Here is a 13,759-nt window from a genome sequence, read left to right as displayed (position 1 = left end):
AAATTTCTTCTGGACATCAACATATCGCACGCCCGCCCAGTTTTCACTACCAAAGTGTTGCAGCTTTTCTAAGGCTCGAATCCTGATGGGATTTGCTGTTGTAGAAAACCGTCGTCGTCTTCTTGCGATCCCGAGTCTACGGGAGAAGTGTCGCCTGGCGCCGCGACCTTAGCCCCGGTTTGACTTTGGAACACGGCGTCAGTCAAAAGTCCTATCTGCTGAACTAGATAGTCTATCCGTGGGTCCATTAACACTTTAAGGCGCTTTTGCTGACGCGGTTCAGGAGACTCTGAATCTGACGATAAAACGGATGGATCGCGGGATCTTTTCCGAGATTCACTGCGCTGAGAAGGCCCAGCTACCGGCGATAATGGCGAAACATTTTCTGTATCACTCATTTTCTATAAAGATCGGTGTTTTCGGACAGATGTGAAAATTTATATGAAATTAGGCACAAAGCATAAAGTTCTATAAAAATTTAATTAACTATCCGTCGCCCTTGAAAATCTTGACTCGCACGATGTTTGTAAACAACAAACACGTGTTTCAAGATGGCGTCGTTTAGTTTATAAAATATTCGAAATGAAAAGTTTTTTCGGTAAATGCGCGACAATGCCGTTTGGATTGAAGCGAAAGTTTATAATACGAGCAATTTTTTAGTTTTGTTTTTATAGAAGACGAGACACTTAATAATAATAAGATTCACACCCTTATCACGGTGTTTGTAAACAATTACCGCGCACTCAAAATGGCGGCGGCGTCTCGCAATCAAAATAAACACGATAATTATCCGTTATACACAAGAACTTGACGTTTTAATGACGTAAATTAAAAGAACTAAATATGTTTTCAAAGTTTATAACACTATCTACGATATACTGCCCAGGAATGAATACGATTTTTTCGAATTGATCGGACAAAATCAACGAACGTCGTTACACGATGGGAAAATGACGCTTTATGAACAACCCAAATCCATGGATGACCGGATACCAAATCAGCGGAAACGGACAAAGCGACCATAGAGTAGGACACTGACCCAGGAATAGACAGTAGAAACCGCGATAACGGGAAAGAAAATGAACGCTTCTCTCATGATGGACTCCAGAAATCAATTCAGAACACATAATAATGTGTATGTATTTCTATTATTCAGATATTTTCTCTACATAATTTTATATTTTGGAGTTGTAGAATCTTAGCTTTTCGAAGTATAAATTTTATAATGATATTGATAACAATTATTTTGTACACAAATATATAATACGTAGTACATATTTCTAAGAATGCGTGTGCGCTTATGATACATGAAATTGTTCCTTAGTCGTAAGTAAAATGTGCTTTTAATTTGTAAGTTTTTATAAAATGCTTTGTTATTCAAAATTTTTCTTTTTATTTGTTGTTTATGCGACGTATATAAATTATATTCATGGTTGAATAAACGTGGTTTGTATAAATTATTTTCATTATACAATTTGATACTCGTGCCCGGTTCGAACATAAAATTGTGATATATATTTTTAAAATACTTAACTTAACCATAAATGGTCAGTAAATGTGACCTTTCGTCATATATCTTTCAAAGAGACATACCTCGATTTGTCAAATTTCTTCTCTTCTTCTAACCCTTATCCACACCCAGTGCATAGGGCACTGCATCGTATTGACGCAGTGTTATCTTGATTGTTACTTACATGTGAAGGCTAGGTAATCACTCCTGCGCTTCAGGGTTAAATAAATATTTATGTGAAAATCTCTAATATTTATTATCACCCTCCCTAGGAATCGAACCCGGGACCTCCAGCGTCAATTTTATGATGAGATAAACCAAGTTGTATCTACATGATTTTAAGAAGTATATACATATTACACATGCTTCTAAAAAGTATTTAGAAGCAAAATGATTTCTTCCTTCTTTTTATATATGTATAGGACTAAACATATGTCAATGTAATGATGAAAAATTTAAATATGTCTCTTTGAAAGGCGGAGAATGGTTTCATAATAATTAATCTATTTAATTCAATTTAATAATCATTTTGTGAACAAAACACGTCGTACTACATACTTATTTAAATTTATATATATTATTTTCATTATAGATTTGAATGTTAACCTTTTAGGAGTGACTGCTTAGAAATATTGAATTTGTAAAACTCTTTAATACACAGTAATACCCTGTTTATGTCATTTAAATAGCTTATAATGCAGAAAAAATGCATTTATTTTTTTAAATTGTTTAATTTACCAACCTCTTCATCCATGCAGAAGACTTCACTGATGGAGGATATCTCGCATTTTACTAACTATGTATGGAATTTAGATTCTGATATGACATAACTTGGTATCACTGATGTATATTTAATAAGATATTTGTGTACTGCTCTAAATAGTGTATTACGTATGTTGTAACTTTACCCAGAATGTATGCTTTCATCCCGACTGTATCCCTGTAAGTCTCCAGTGCCTGTACTTATAATAAAACATTCAATATAACTAACCTTGTATAATTTTAATATCCAGACAAGTTACCAGTTCCACTCTTGGTATAATCATCCACCATTCAGCAAATAGGTTTAATAGTACAAATATTTAATGATAATAATGAAAATGGAACTCGTACACATTCTTTTCTTCTTCAAACCCTTATCCACACCTCAATGGTGCATAAAGCACTGCATCATATTAACGCAGTGTTATCTTGATCGTTAAAACATGAAGGAAAGGTGATCAGCCTTCCCCGCTTCAGGTACCAGTCTAGGGTAATATTGAGTAAATATTAGAGTGAAAAAATCACTTATGTTTATTTGATCCCCCACTGGGAATCGAACCCAGGACCTCCAGAACGGTAGCCGAGCGAGCTGACCCTTACACTTCAGAGGCAGACACATTAGCAGTGGACAACTTACACCAGTTAGTACGGCTTTGCAACCGGGAGTGTTCTGGTTATTACTACTATATATTTTATTATTCCATAGTACCTACTATGTAATCGTCCTCCATTTGTCTTGTAATTTTGGGTGAATCAGTGTGAATATAAAGGGATGATATAAATAAAAAGTACATTTTTTAATATACATATATATTTTATTGTTTTGCAACACTTGCAGAATGAGACACCTCTCCATTTCAACCACATTATTTAGAATGTTTGTATTAAAAGTGTTTAAACTGAGAAAATGGCAGTTTTAGGTATTTATGCATTACTTTATAAAAATTACGATAAAATAGACTCAAGAATATAAAATTAAAGATACTAACTATCTTTATTTTCTGTGAGCCTAACATTATAAAACAATATTCCGTTTTTGTTGCATAAATATTAACACTTAAAAAAACAATTTGGAAAATTATTCTTTAATTTAAAAATCATCCATAACTTGCGTAGTTGGGTAGATTGGCACATTACATTTCTATAATTATTAGTTTAAAAAACCTACTAAAAGTACAATATTATATGGTATAATATTATATATTAAATAACACATTTTCATGAGCAGAGTCATCTGATTTATTTATAATATAAAAGTATTATGTATTTGCGACAAGTAAAGGTGAAGGGAAAAGGCTGCTGTGTATTTTTTATGTATAAACTATTTTGAAGAGATTCAACAATTTTCTATTGTGACTCTGCTCAATTATAAATAAGATTAAATCACATGACAATAATACAAGGCAACTGTATTATTTAATTAGTTAAAAGCTAGGGCTGCCATACTTCCAGATTTTACTCCATAATCCAGTAAAAACCCTACAAGAGTCCAAGTAAAGTCGACAATTTTGAACATAGTACTATGTAATGTACACATTGTACATTAGCAACTAAAATGGCAGTGAGTAAAATACAGTAGTACCTCGTCAAACAAATTTTATTTGTTTAACATGATGATTTGTAGTACGGATTACTTGTTAGTCCAAATAAAGATTTTTACGCAAAATCTTTACTGTCCAGTACTTCAAACAGGTCATTTTTGCTCGAGGTAAAGAGACATCTTTATGTGTCCCATCTTATATAATTAATACAATTTTTTTAAATCATTACTTAATGGATTTGAAGTAAAGTCAGTATCGCAGGAGCCTATTATTAGCAGTCTTGTTCGTACTAATAATGGGATGCTTTCCGGTCTGGAATAAGTAATCTCCCCTCCGGGGAGAGGTTCACTTTGGTGATATCACATTTGGGATGCTGCTATCATTTGAAGCCAAATTCGGAGGCGGCAGTACAACTCACGTTACTCAGCGGTATGATAACTACTTGTATCTGAGAATAGAATTATAAATCAATTACAAATAAATAAAAAGCCCTTAGCTGTGCTCTATATGTAATGTTAACAGACTATCCCCAGCGACTCGCACAGCCAACATGGTCATATACAATGTCTGGTGCCATGGGCAATCAGCATTATTGGTCACACAGGAATCGTGAAAGAAATTCGTTACATAAGCTTTGATTGAAAACATCAATGTATCACATTTATTTCTACTAACCTCAAATTGAAATCTAGCAATTACATGTGTATTTCACTTTATTATATTTAATAATTTTATGTATATAATAAACTACAGAATAAACAACTTATATTGCGGTTAGGATTTCATTCAATAAACTAAAGAAAATTCTAATATTCTAAAAATATGTTATAGAAGTCTATTATCATAAATATATGTGATACATTAATTCATATATTAAAATTGGGATTTTCACAACTTAAAATAATGTAAAGATTCTCAAAATTGATTAAATGTCGAATATAGGATACATTTTGTCTTATTTTAAGAAGACATCTGTAGCTTTTATCTGACTGACAAGGAAGTCAATAAGAAAGTACAAGAAACCATAAGGGATGCGGAATAGTTAGAAATGAGAATTTATTCACCTTAAGCTGGTCCCTGTTGGGCCCCACGAGGTTGGCTGGGGGCTCCGAGGCAGCGCAGGTGCATATGGCCCCTCCAGCCGGACACTTGCTGCACTCCATACTAGCCTTACTGCACTGACAACACTTACGAGCCCTGAATTTAATTTAAACATAATTAAAATTGAAGACTCCGATGAGAAAACTGGCAAATGTTCCAACAGGATTATATAGAGAAAAAAATATATATCCACTTGACAAAACTTTTCTGAAGGAATCCTGGGGAGCCTAGTGTCATATTCTCCATACAAAACTGAATTTGAAGATGCTAAATTTTACAATAATATATGATATTCTTTTATTTCTGATAATAAATATTTTACAGATCAGTAAAACCAACTTTTAACTTACTTTGGTTGAATGATATGACACGTTCTTCAGAAGGAATTCAGATCACAATAAAAAAATAATAGTTTCACGCAGCTTAAAATTGTTTTCCTTTTATCTGACACAACTTAAATTATCTGTGGTAACATCAACAGCAGTTGATTTTACTATGTATGTGCACTTGAGGGTTAAAAAAAAGTGATGACCATTCCTTTCTCTTAGAAGTTAGAATTCATTCTAACCCTTATCCCCAGTACGCAGATTTTGTATGCAGGATAACAAAACGCCAATCCACATTCTCTACAATTGTGACGCACTCGCTCGCAAACGAAGTCACATCCTTGGAGGACCTCTAATGGACTCCGAGAAGGTGTAGCTCCTACCTCCAAGACAGGTCGTGAGTTACATGACTCATGTAGGTCTTGGCAGTGAGCTGTAATACAAAGGGAGGTCACAATAGACCTTATTTGGTCGCGGCGACATAAGGGATGCAAGATACCTTGACCTCAAAAAAAAAACCCTTATCCGCACCCTATGGTGCATAGGGCACTGCATCATATAAACGCAGTATTATCTGATCGTTAACATGAAGTATAGGTGATCAGCCCTCCACTTAAGGTACCAGCCAGTCCAAGGTAATATTGAATAAATATTATAGTAAATAATCAATGTATAGTAAATATCATGGTGAATATCAAAATACTATAGTAAATAATCATAGTAAATATCATTGTGAATATCAAAATATAGTAAATATCATGGAAAAAGAAAAAGAAGCAGAGGAAAACCTGGCACAATCTGGTATGTCAAATACTTGAAAGCGGCCGGGTCAGGAGTTGTAATAATCGTCGGGTATGTTCATACATACTCCTCATGGACATGCATGAATATAGAAGAGGCGAAGAATGTTTGCAAAGACAGGTGGTGTGGCGTTCTATTCTCTCTGCCTACCCCTACGGGAGAAGGGGCCTGATGGTTAGTTAGTTAGTTAATATGAATCACCCCGAGACGCTGTATCTGGACGAGCAGGAGGTGGAGTTCTGCTGCTGCTGGTTGGTGCTGGAGGGAGGGCAGAAGACGGGAGTGTTAAGCTCGTCGAAGTCCAGCACGTCGTCGATGTTCAGGACTCGCTGGGAATCCGAGAAGTGGAAGATGCGCTCCTTCACCGTCATTATGTGCTCTATTCCCCACTGCACGCCCGTAATAAGAATACCAATCTGGAACAGAATATAACATAATGTCCATAACTTAATTATAACTTAATTTTATACTACCTTATTGACCTTTTTTATTTTATTTTGTACTTAACCTGTTAACCGGGCAGTCCGCTGTCCAATTAAGCAACTTGCTGATTCACTCCGTGTCTTAAATTCATGTCAAGACATGTATGGATGACTAATACCTTTGTTGTTCGAAAAATATATGTCCCGCCTGTTCCAGCGCGCAACATATATTTCAAGGACGTATTCATATGTCCCACCCGTACCCGATATTGTTTGCGTTTGACATATTTATGCGTCCCGCCCGGTTAACAGGTTGAGTTAATTTTCTCTTTCAGCATTCATATTTTTTTGGCACTTTTATGGTATAATATAATAAATACATGTGTTTTTCTCCTTTATTGCTTTATTTTTGTAAACATCTGCAGTTGATAATTATAGATGTTTACAAAAATAATAATCATAAATATATGCTATTTTTGTACATATGCAGTATTTATTTGGTACTGTATAATATTTTTACGGTAAAAAATAAATAATGCATATGCACAAATCTATTCCAATTTTTTATTGCTATTTATGGGCTTTGTTAAAAAAAATTATAAGTTTGAAATTCTACTTCAGATTTGTTTATTTTTGTTTATTTACATATCACCAAAGCTTTGATAAAAGGTAGGAAAAAACTGCACTAATGAATAATATTATGGTTTACCTTAACTCTCATAAATGGTTCCGCGGCACATGCGTCAACCTGTTCCCAAGGTGTGGTTTGTTGGTACTGCGGAGGGTCTCTACAAGTCACAGCCAATCTTACAGTCCTTAATACAACTTCAGGTACCTACAACATGAACAAATTCAACAGTTTTCTACGCACACTTGATTATATGTGTCCACCAAATGCCACCTCACACCAGAGATGGTAAGAGGTGGCTTTGGTGGACACATTTGAGATCATACCCATTCCCCCATCTGTTATTTGGTCACAGGGTGGCAAAGTCATCAAAAATTACGTTTAACCAGTTGCCAGTTTATCCCGAGCGTAACTCGGGCAAGGAGTTTGTGTTGCACTGATGAGTCCGAGTGCTGCTCGGGCAAATCGTATTTCAACTTGGTGGTATTGATTTGCCCGAGCCAAATATATTTATGTATTTGTTTTTATTGACTAACTCGAGCAGTGTTCGGGTAGTCCTGTTTCGAGTTGTTTGGTGATGATTTCCTGCACCGATGAATTTTCTCGACAAAATTTGTCTGTTAAGTGGTTAAAGTGGTTTGCATAATGTAAATTATGAGAATAACTTGAAGATTTATTGCTATTTTATATTTAATAGAAAGTTTCTAATATTTTCTCTCCTTTATCCTTATCTATTAATGCATAGACCACTAAGTTGGATTGTCTGACACTGTTATTTATAAGTAAAATGATAGAAGAAGGCACTAAGTCGATCAATTTGTCATAAATAATAATAATAAATGTACAAATGCAATGTTATATTGTTCTGCCAAAAAATTGGACAACAAACAAAGATAACAATAGTCGGGGCTTTTTTAAACAACAAAGTTCCCGAAACTCACTTCATGACAAGCTTTTTACTAAAAAAAGATATATTCAAATATCATTTAAATATTCATTACAATACCATATTTGATCATTTTGATGAAATATAGTATGTAATTATGTCAACGTTGTTTTGTAATTATGTAAACAATGTAAACATTTTGTAATTATGTAAACATTGTTTTGTCTGATTGATTTTGAAAAAAAAAAAGGGTTACATGAAAAAAAAGCCCTGACAATAGTTATGCTCAAATTAATGAAAAAGATGATGAATCTTACTACAAATTATTTCAAAGCGGAAATATAAGTGTTTTTAGACTAGTGATAATCAGAAACATTTAATAAAACCACAGAAATTTATTCCAACTGTTTGATATTGATAACAATCATAGACAAGATATAAAAAATGTTTACCTCGTGGGACTCTTGCCAAAAAATTAAAAGAGATTTTTTGAACCAGACTCCTTTTGGATACAAGTCTATTACCCACTCACATGTCTTTTCCCCTGAAAAATATTAATTGCATTAAACTTTTTTTAAATATGATCCTATACAAATTAGCTAACCTTAATTTTTGATGATTATTTGATATTATTTGTATAAGTAATAATCATTGGATGACCATAGAAGAATATCAGATATGAAATATATAATATTTATTTCTAATCATCCTCCGGCTTCACATCTCATAGGACAAATTTGGTTTACAGTAAAATAAACAATGACATCTTTTGTTTGTTATGTTGACATATATTCATAAAACATTGTTTGCTCAATGGCTGCTGAGAAAAATAGGGAAATAATTTGGTATTATACGACAAAGCCTAGTTTTAAAATCAAATGACATTTTGTGCACTCAACTGAATACAACTACACATTTTACTATGGTTCCCTACCACAACTAATTTTTTCATCCTGGGAAATTTAGTAGATAGATATAATAAAATATTATTTGTATTTATTTATAGTTGGTAACTGTGTTATTGTCACATGATTTGAAAAATAAATAGGTAGGTACCTGCACATTCTGCCAAAGCAGAGTGAGACGAGAATACAAATGTCCGTGTGTGGTAACACTGCAGTGAGTGAAAGTTGTCTATGGTCAGCATAGAGCTCCATCGGTCTTCTGTATAGAGGCGCGGGGTAAAAAGAAGTTTTCCTTCCTCTGTAGCGTATATCTTGCTAATGAGTTCAGAGTGACCTGAAAAAAAGTACTATGTGGTAATATCTATCCATTTTTAATCCAAGTTTTACTAGGAATAGTGTATTTACCAAGCAATTAAAAATAAAATAGCTATGAATATAAATAAGACAAAATTGTAGGAATTTGTCCGAAAAACCTAATAGAAACAACTCAATGAAGAACGCTACGACGAAAAAATGTAATTAACTCTTTATTTAAATTAAATAAGTTCACTTAACATTTATTCATACAGCATTATCACTCCAAGAGTCCTCAACGCTGTATCTCTACCTACCTGAGTGGAAGCTCATGGCGATGGCCATCCGGTCAACGAAGAAGTCCTTGTAGCGCTGCACGAGCGGGCTGAGCAGCAGCTGGGCTAGCTTGGCAGGGCGCATCATGGGGAAGCGGATGTGTGACATGGTGGCCACCACCAGCTCCCGCATGTGCTCCTCACCCTCCGCCTCGCCCACGCCCTCCATAGCCAGCAGGCGCGTCCTCTGCTGCTCCAGCCACCGGAGGACGAACCTGCAAACGGCCAAGGATGAATTCACGGAGACAAGACCAAAAACTTACCTCTCTAGTCAATATATTTCAATATTAACACTATAAAAACCTTAACTAATCGATAAAAACATAAATTGATTCGGCAGTCACTTTGTGGTAAAATCTATCCATTTTTAATTTAAGTTTTACTTGGTAAATACCACTATACCTTAAAATCCATTGTGACACGTGTTACGATGCATTCTGCATTATTTTGTTTGAAAATTATGCAGAATGCATCGAAACACGTGTCACAATGGATTTTAAGATAAAGTGGTATTTATTAAGTAAAACTTAAATTAAAAACTTACTATAACAACCACTTATACATATAATTTTATTTTATTTTTTCAATATATCATCCACCATTATAATTATTATTCTATGTTTTTTTTTTAAATGTGATCTTCCTAATAAAAACAACATTGTATTCAAGATTGTATTCTGTAGGTTTTCAAGGAGTCATTATGTATTAAATAAATGTATACTTACTGATATAGAATGATTTCATTATGAACTACGAGATCATTTTGATTCAGTAAACTAATGAGGATCTCCGGTTCCAGATTGCCAAAGTTACTCGTGTCTGCAATGGTCTCCAGATTCCATTTAATGAAATTTTGACAGGCCTAAAATCAAAAACAACAGTTGTGATAAATAAACAAACAAATGTACGCGTTTTTTTAATTATTTTTTTTTAAGAGAAATAGTTGAGTTTTTATTATTTACTCAAATATTTCAATTTCATACTATTTCTGTGAGCCTAAGTATCAAATTGTGGTAGAGTGGGTTCGAAACCAAGAAACTCTGACTCGAGGGTCAACGACACTAAACACGGGACCACAACCCGACAAAGATTAATTACTTTTTAAGATATATTATTTTTTGACATCTCATCAAAGATGAAGAAGAATATGGAAGTCTGGGCATTTACGGGGCTTACGACCGTCATACTTTTTAAGATGGCTATATCACCTTTTTCTGATATAAAATGGCCTTATTTCATTGTGTTTACAATGTGTGGTTTATGTAAATAATTAATATGAAATTTATTTGAAAATATTATTAGTTTACCTTTGCAACCTCATTATGTCCGCAAGCCATTGTATATTGAAGCCATTCTACAAGATGGCCGAGCACTACAGCATGGGCTAGGTGACGAGACATATAACATACGCATAGTGAGACCAAATCCTATAAAAATAAAGAAAACAACAATGTTATTTTACTCATTTCTGTCATGTATGTAATTAATGTTTAATGTTATATAGTACAAGTAATTTTTTTTTCACACATCTTAAGGTGAAGACTGACCGGAGCATTTCGAAATAACATAACGTTGTAACATCGCTCGCGGCGAGCATCCGAAACTATGGATGGAGCACTCGGTTCGCTGTACTGACTATATGAATGCTCGCATCGTAACGTGTTACGTTACGACGAAATGGCTCCGGTCAGTCTCCACCCTTAGAGAAGTATCGTTATAAAATAATGTTAATGTTTTACCCCCATAAGAAAACAATCTAAAAATTTAAGTTTAGGTAGCACTGAACTTTCTCAGTTGATTTGTTTGTATCCACCTGGAGAAATTAAATTTAAAATAAACAGGTACCTGTATATGCAATTTAAATATCATTTTCTTAGTGTTTTACAATATTTTTCATTCCATTTATAGGGGGGAATTTAAAGAAATGAACCTACCTTAACATTATATTTGTCGGCTAGTGACAATACTGGCAACACAGTCTTGTGAGAAATTCGAATCTGGCCCGTGTAAAAGTAGCGAAGGAAGTGAGGGAATACTTCGGCGCACTGCTGAGTTTCCTTCAGTTCTATTGCACTCTCACACCATTCCGACCATTCTCGATTCATTAACATAACCTGGAAATAAAACTCAATACAATTTTCAGTACAACTATTTAAAAATTTTATATTCCTAATTCTATTTTTAAATGGTATTTTTTATATGATTTTGATACAATTAGGTAAATTCCTTAACAGTATAGTTATCTTTAAATTTACTTTTTTTTGCGTTGACAAGATTCATGAGCATCTAAAATACTAATTAAATTATCTGTGAAAATATCTGTTTCTATCATCACACATAAGCTAAATATCTAAATTTTATACCATTGTGTTATTCATATATTAATTACCTCAGCATACAAATATTTTTTTTAATCCAGGAGAAAAAATAAAAAGTTTTTTAAATAAACAGTATAAGGACAATAGTGTGAAGTTATCGTGTTTATGATTCACTCACCCTTGAGGTGATTTCTTATGAAAATAGCGCTGTATCGATTACTTTCCAAAAATATGATTATTTTTAAACATATAACTTTTTTAAGTAACACAAAAAAGTCTAAACATGATTCTAGCAAAATAATTGAAAAAAGCAAAAGCATTAAAAAAAATTAAAAAAACAGTAACCATCACTGTAAATAATAAGCATTTACATATCGCTCACTCCTTTCAAGAACGTCATAAATCAAAATTTGTCAATTTTCAGTTGGGCATGTTTTCGGAATGCCCAGAAAATTTACTATATCCCAGCAGAAGCGGCATATTTTTAACTTAATATTTACCCGCCACAGGGCAGAAAGTGTTGTTTTTGCATTTTGAAGAAAAGGTATTGTTTAATAATTTTTTTAAATAAACTAAATATTTTTCAAATGGAGAAAAAACCTTCAGGTTTTACCTAAAAAGATCTGTTGCATAGTAAAAAGTTCAATAAGTGGCTTGATATTTGTTTTTAATACATTGTGTTATATTTTTAAACTTTAAAAACGTTCTCCTGAAAAATCAAGTTTTTTGATTTATGACGTTCTTGAAAGGAGTGAGCGATATGTGCTTTTTTAATTTATTTTTTTTGCATGCAGGAATGTACCCACGGTGCAAAAACAGATTATAATTATATCATTCCTGTTCAGGCACGTGACACTACTGTAAAACACTCGCTTTAATCAAAAGAATTATAAATTTTTCAGTATGTTGTTAAATTTGCGATATTTTGAGTAATGATTTTTGACCCTGTGTGCTATGAACAGGGAAAAGCTATCATAGTGATTGTCAGCTCATAACTTTGCTCGAATTTAGAGGATACCATCTTGGAAAATGGTTGATTAATAAAATTAGAATGATATAATAATAGCACTAACCTGAAACACTTCACTGGTGGCACATAAGATAAGTCTGTGAGCGGGGTAACTAACACCTCCGACGACTAAATTTATATCGCTCATCAACTGTTCTGCATACAATGTTGCTATTTTAATAAGTACACTGCTTGAATTATCCACCTGTAAATGACATGACAGTCATATATTAATTTAAGGATGTATTATTGCCGAAGAATTGTTTCTGCATAATATGTCAATTGATTTAAAAAAAATAATAATAACCTCAATGGACCCTATAAAATCTGAATCATTATTCGGGTTCTTTTGGTCAGCTTTGGACACTCCAGACGGCCCTGGGATGGGATCATTTGGCCGCATTGTATGAAAATTACTGTAAATAAAGACATCAATCCATTAATGTCAAAAATACTTTTTTAACCATGTGTCGGAAGATTATGCGCTGGAAGGTAAATTTATTTTGCTTACTTCCCAGGCACATTATCGGCCATTGGAACTAATTAACTAAACAATCACTAATAAACTATCTACAAAATATATTAAAGTATAGAAATATTTTCATTTCACGGAATACGGACTATTTGTATTTCTATGATTATTTTTGACATTCCACAGATAGTGTTGTTATTGGTAAAATATAATCTTTTTTTCAGGCAGTTTGTGGTAATCTATCCATTTTTAATTTAAATTTTACTTGGTAAACACTGCTATTTCTTAAAATTTATTGTGACTCTTGTTTCAATATTTCATTTGACGTATCATCAGCAATGTATGGTTTTTATCAAGTAAAATTTAAATTAAAAATATTTTTCCCCCATCCTTTATTTTTAGTACTTACATATTTATCATATTCAGGTTTTCATATTGCAATACTAATT

At 33.3% G+C, this 13,759-nt stretch overlaps 1 protein-coding gene across 1 annotated transcript; it reads right to left on the bottom strand.

Annotated features, from left to right (window-relative positions):
* Nucleotides 1-3,596: 3,596 nt before the first annotated feature.
* Nucleotides 3,597-13,494, bottom strand: Tango10 (transport and golgi organization 10). The gene is made up of 13 exons (XM_088262237.1): nucleotides 13,350-13,494; nucleotides 13,146-13,254; nucleotides 12,903-13,043; nucleotides 11,446-11,625; nucleotides 10,819-10,938; nucleotides 10,237-10,373; nucleotides 9,494-9,726; nucleotides 9,034-9,216; nucleotides 8,430-8,521; nucleotides 7,173-7,298; nucleotides 6,243-6,457; nucleotides 4,878-5,010; nucleotides 3,597-4,261 (listed from the first exon to the last, which is right to left on the bottom strand). The coding sequence occupies exons 1-13, from the start codon at nucleotides 13,370-13,372 to the stop codon at nucleotides 4,193-4,195; spliced, it is 1,761 nt and encodes a 586-aa protein (XP_088118363.1). The 5' UTR covers nucleotides 13,373-13,494; the 3' UTR covers nucleotides 3,597-4,192.
* Between the last annotated feature and the right edge of the window lie 265 nt (nucleotides 13,495-13,759).

This window comes from Brachycentrus maculatus, unplaced genomic scaffold (genome assembly GCF_059751285.1).
Source record: "Brachycentrus maculatus isolate JH-2025_06_01 unplaced genomic scaffold, ASM5975128v1 h1tg000176l, whole genome shotgun sequence".
Classification (NCBI taxonomy): domain Eukaryota; kingdom Metazoa; phylum Arthropoda; class Insecta; order Trichoptera; family Brachycentridae; genus Brachycentrus; species Brachycentrus maculatus.
Note: the sequence above shows the minus strand (reverse complement) of the source record. Positions and strands in the feature narration are given on the sequence as shown.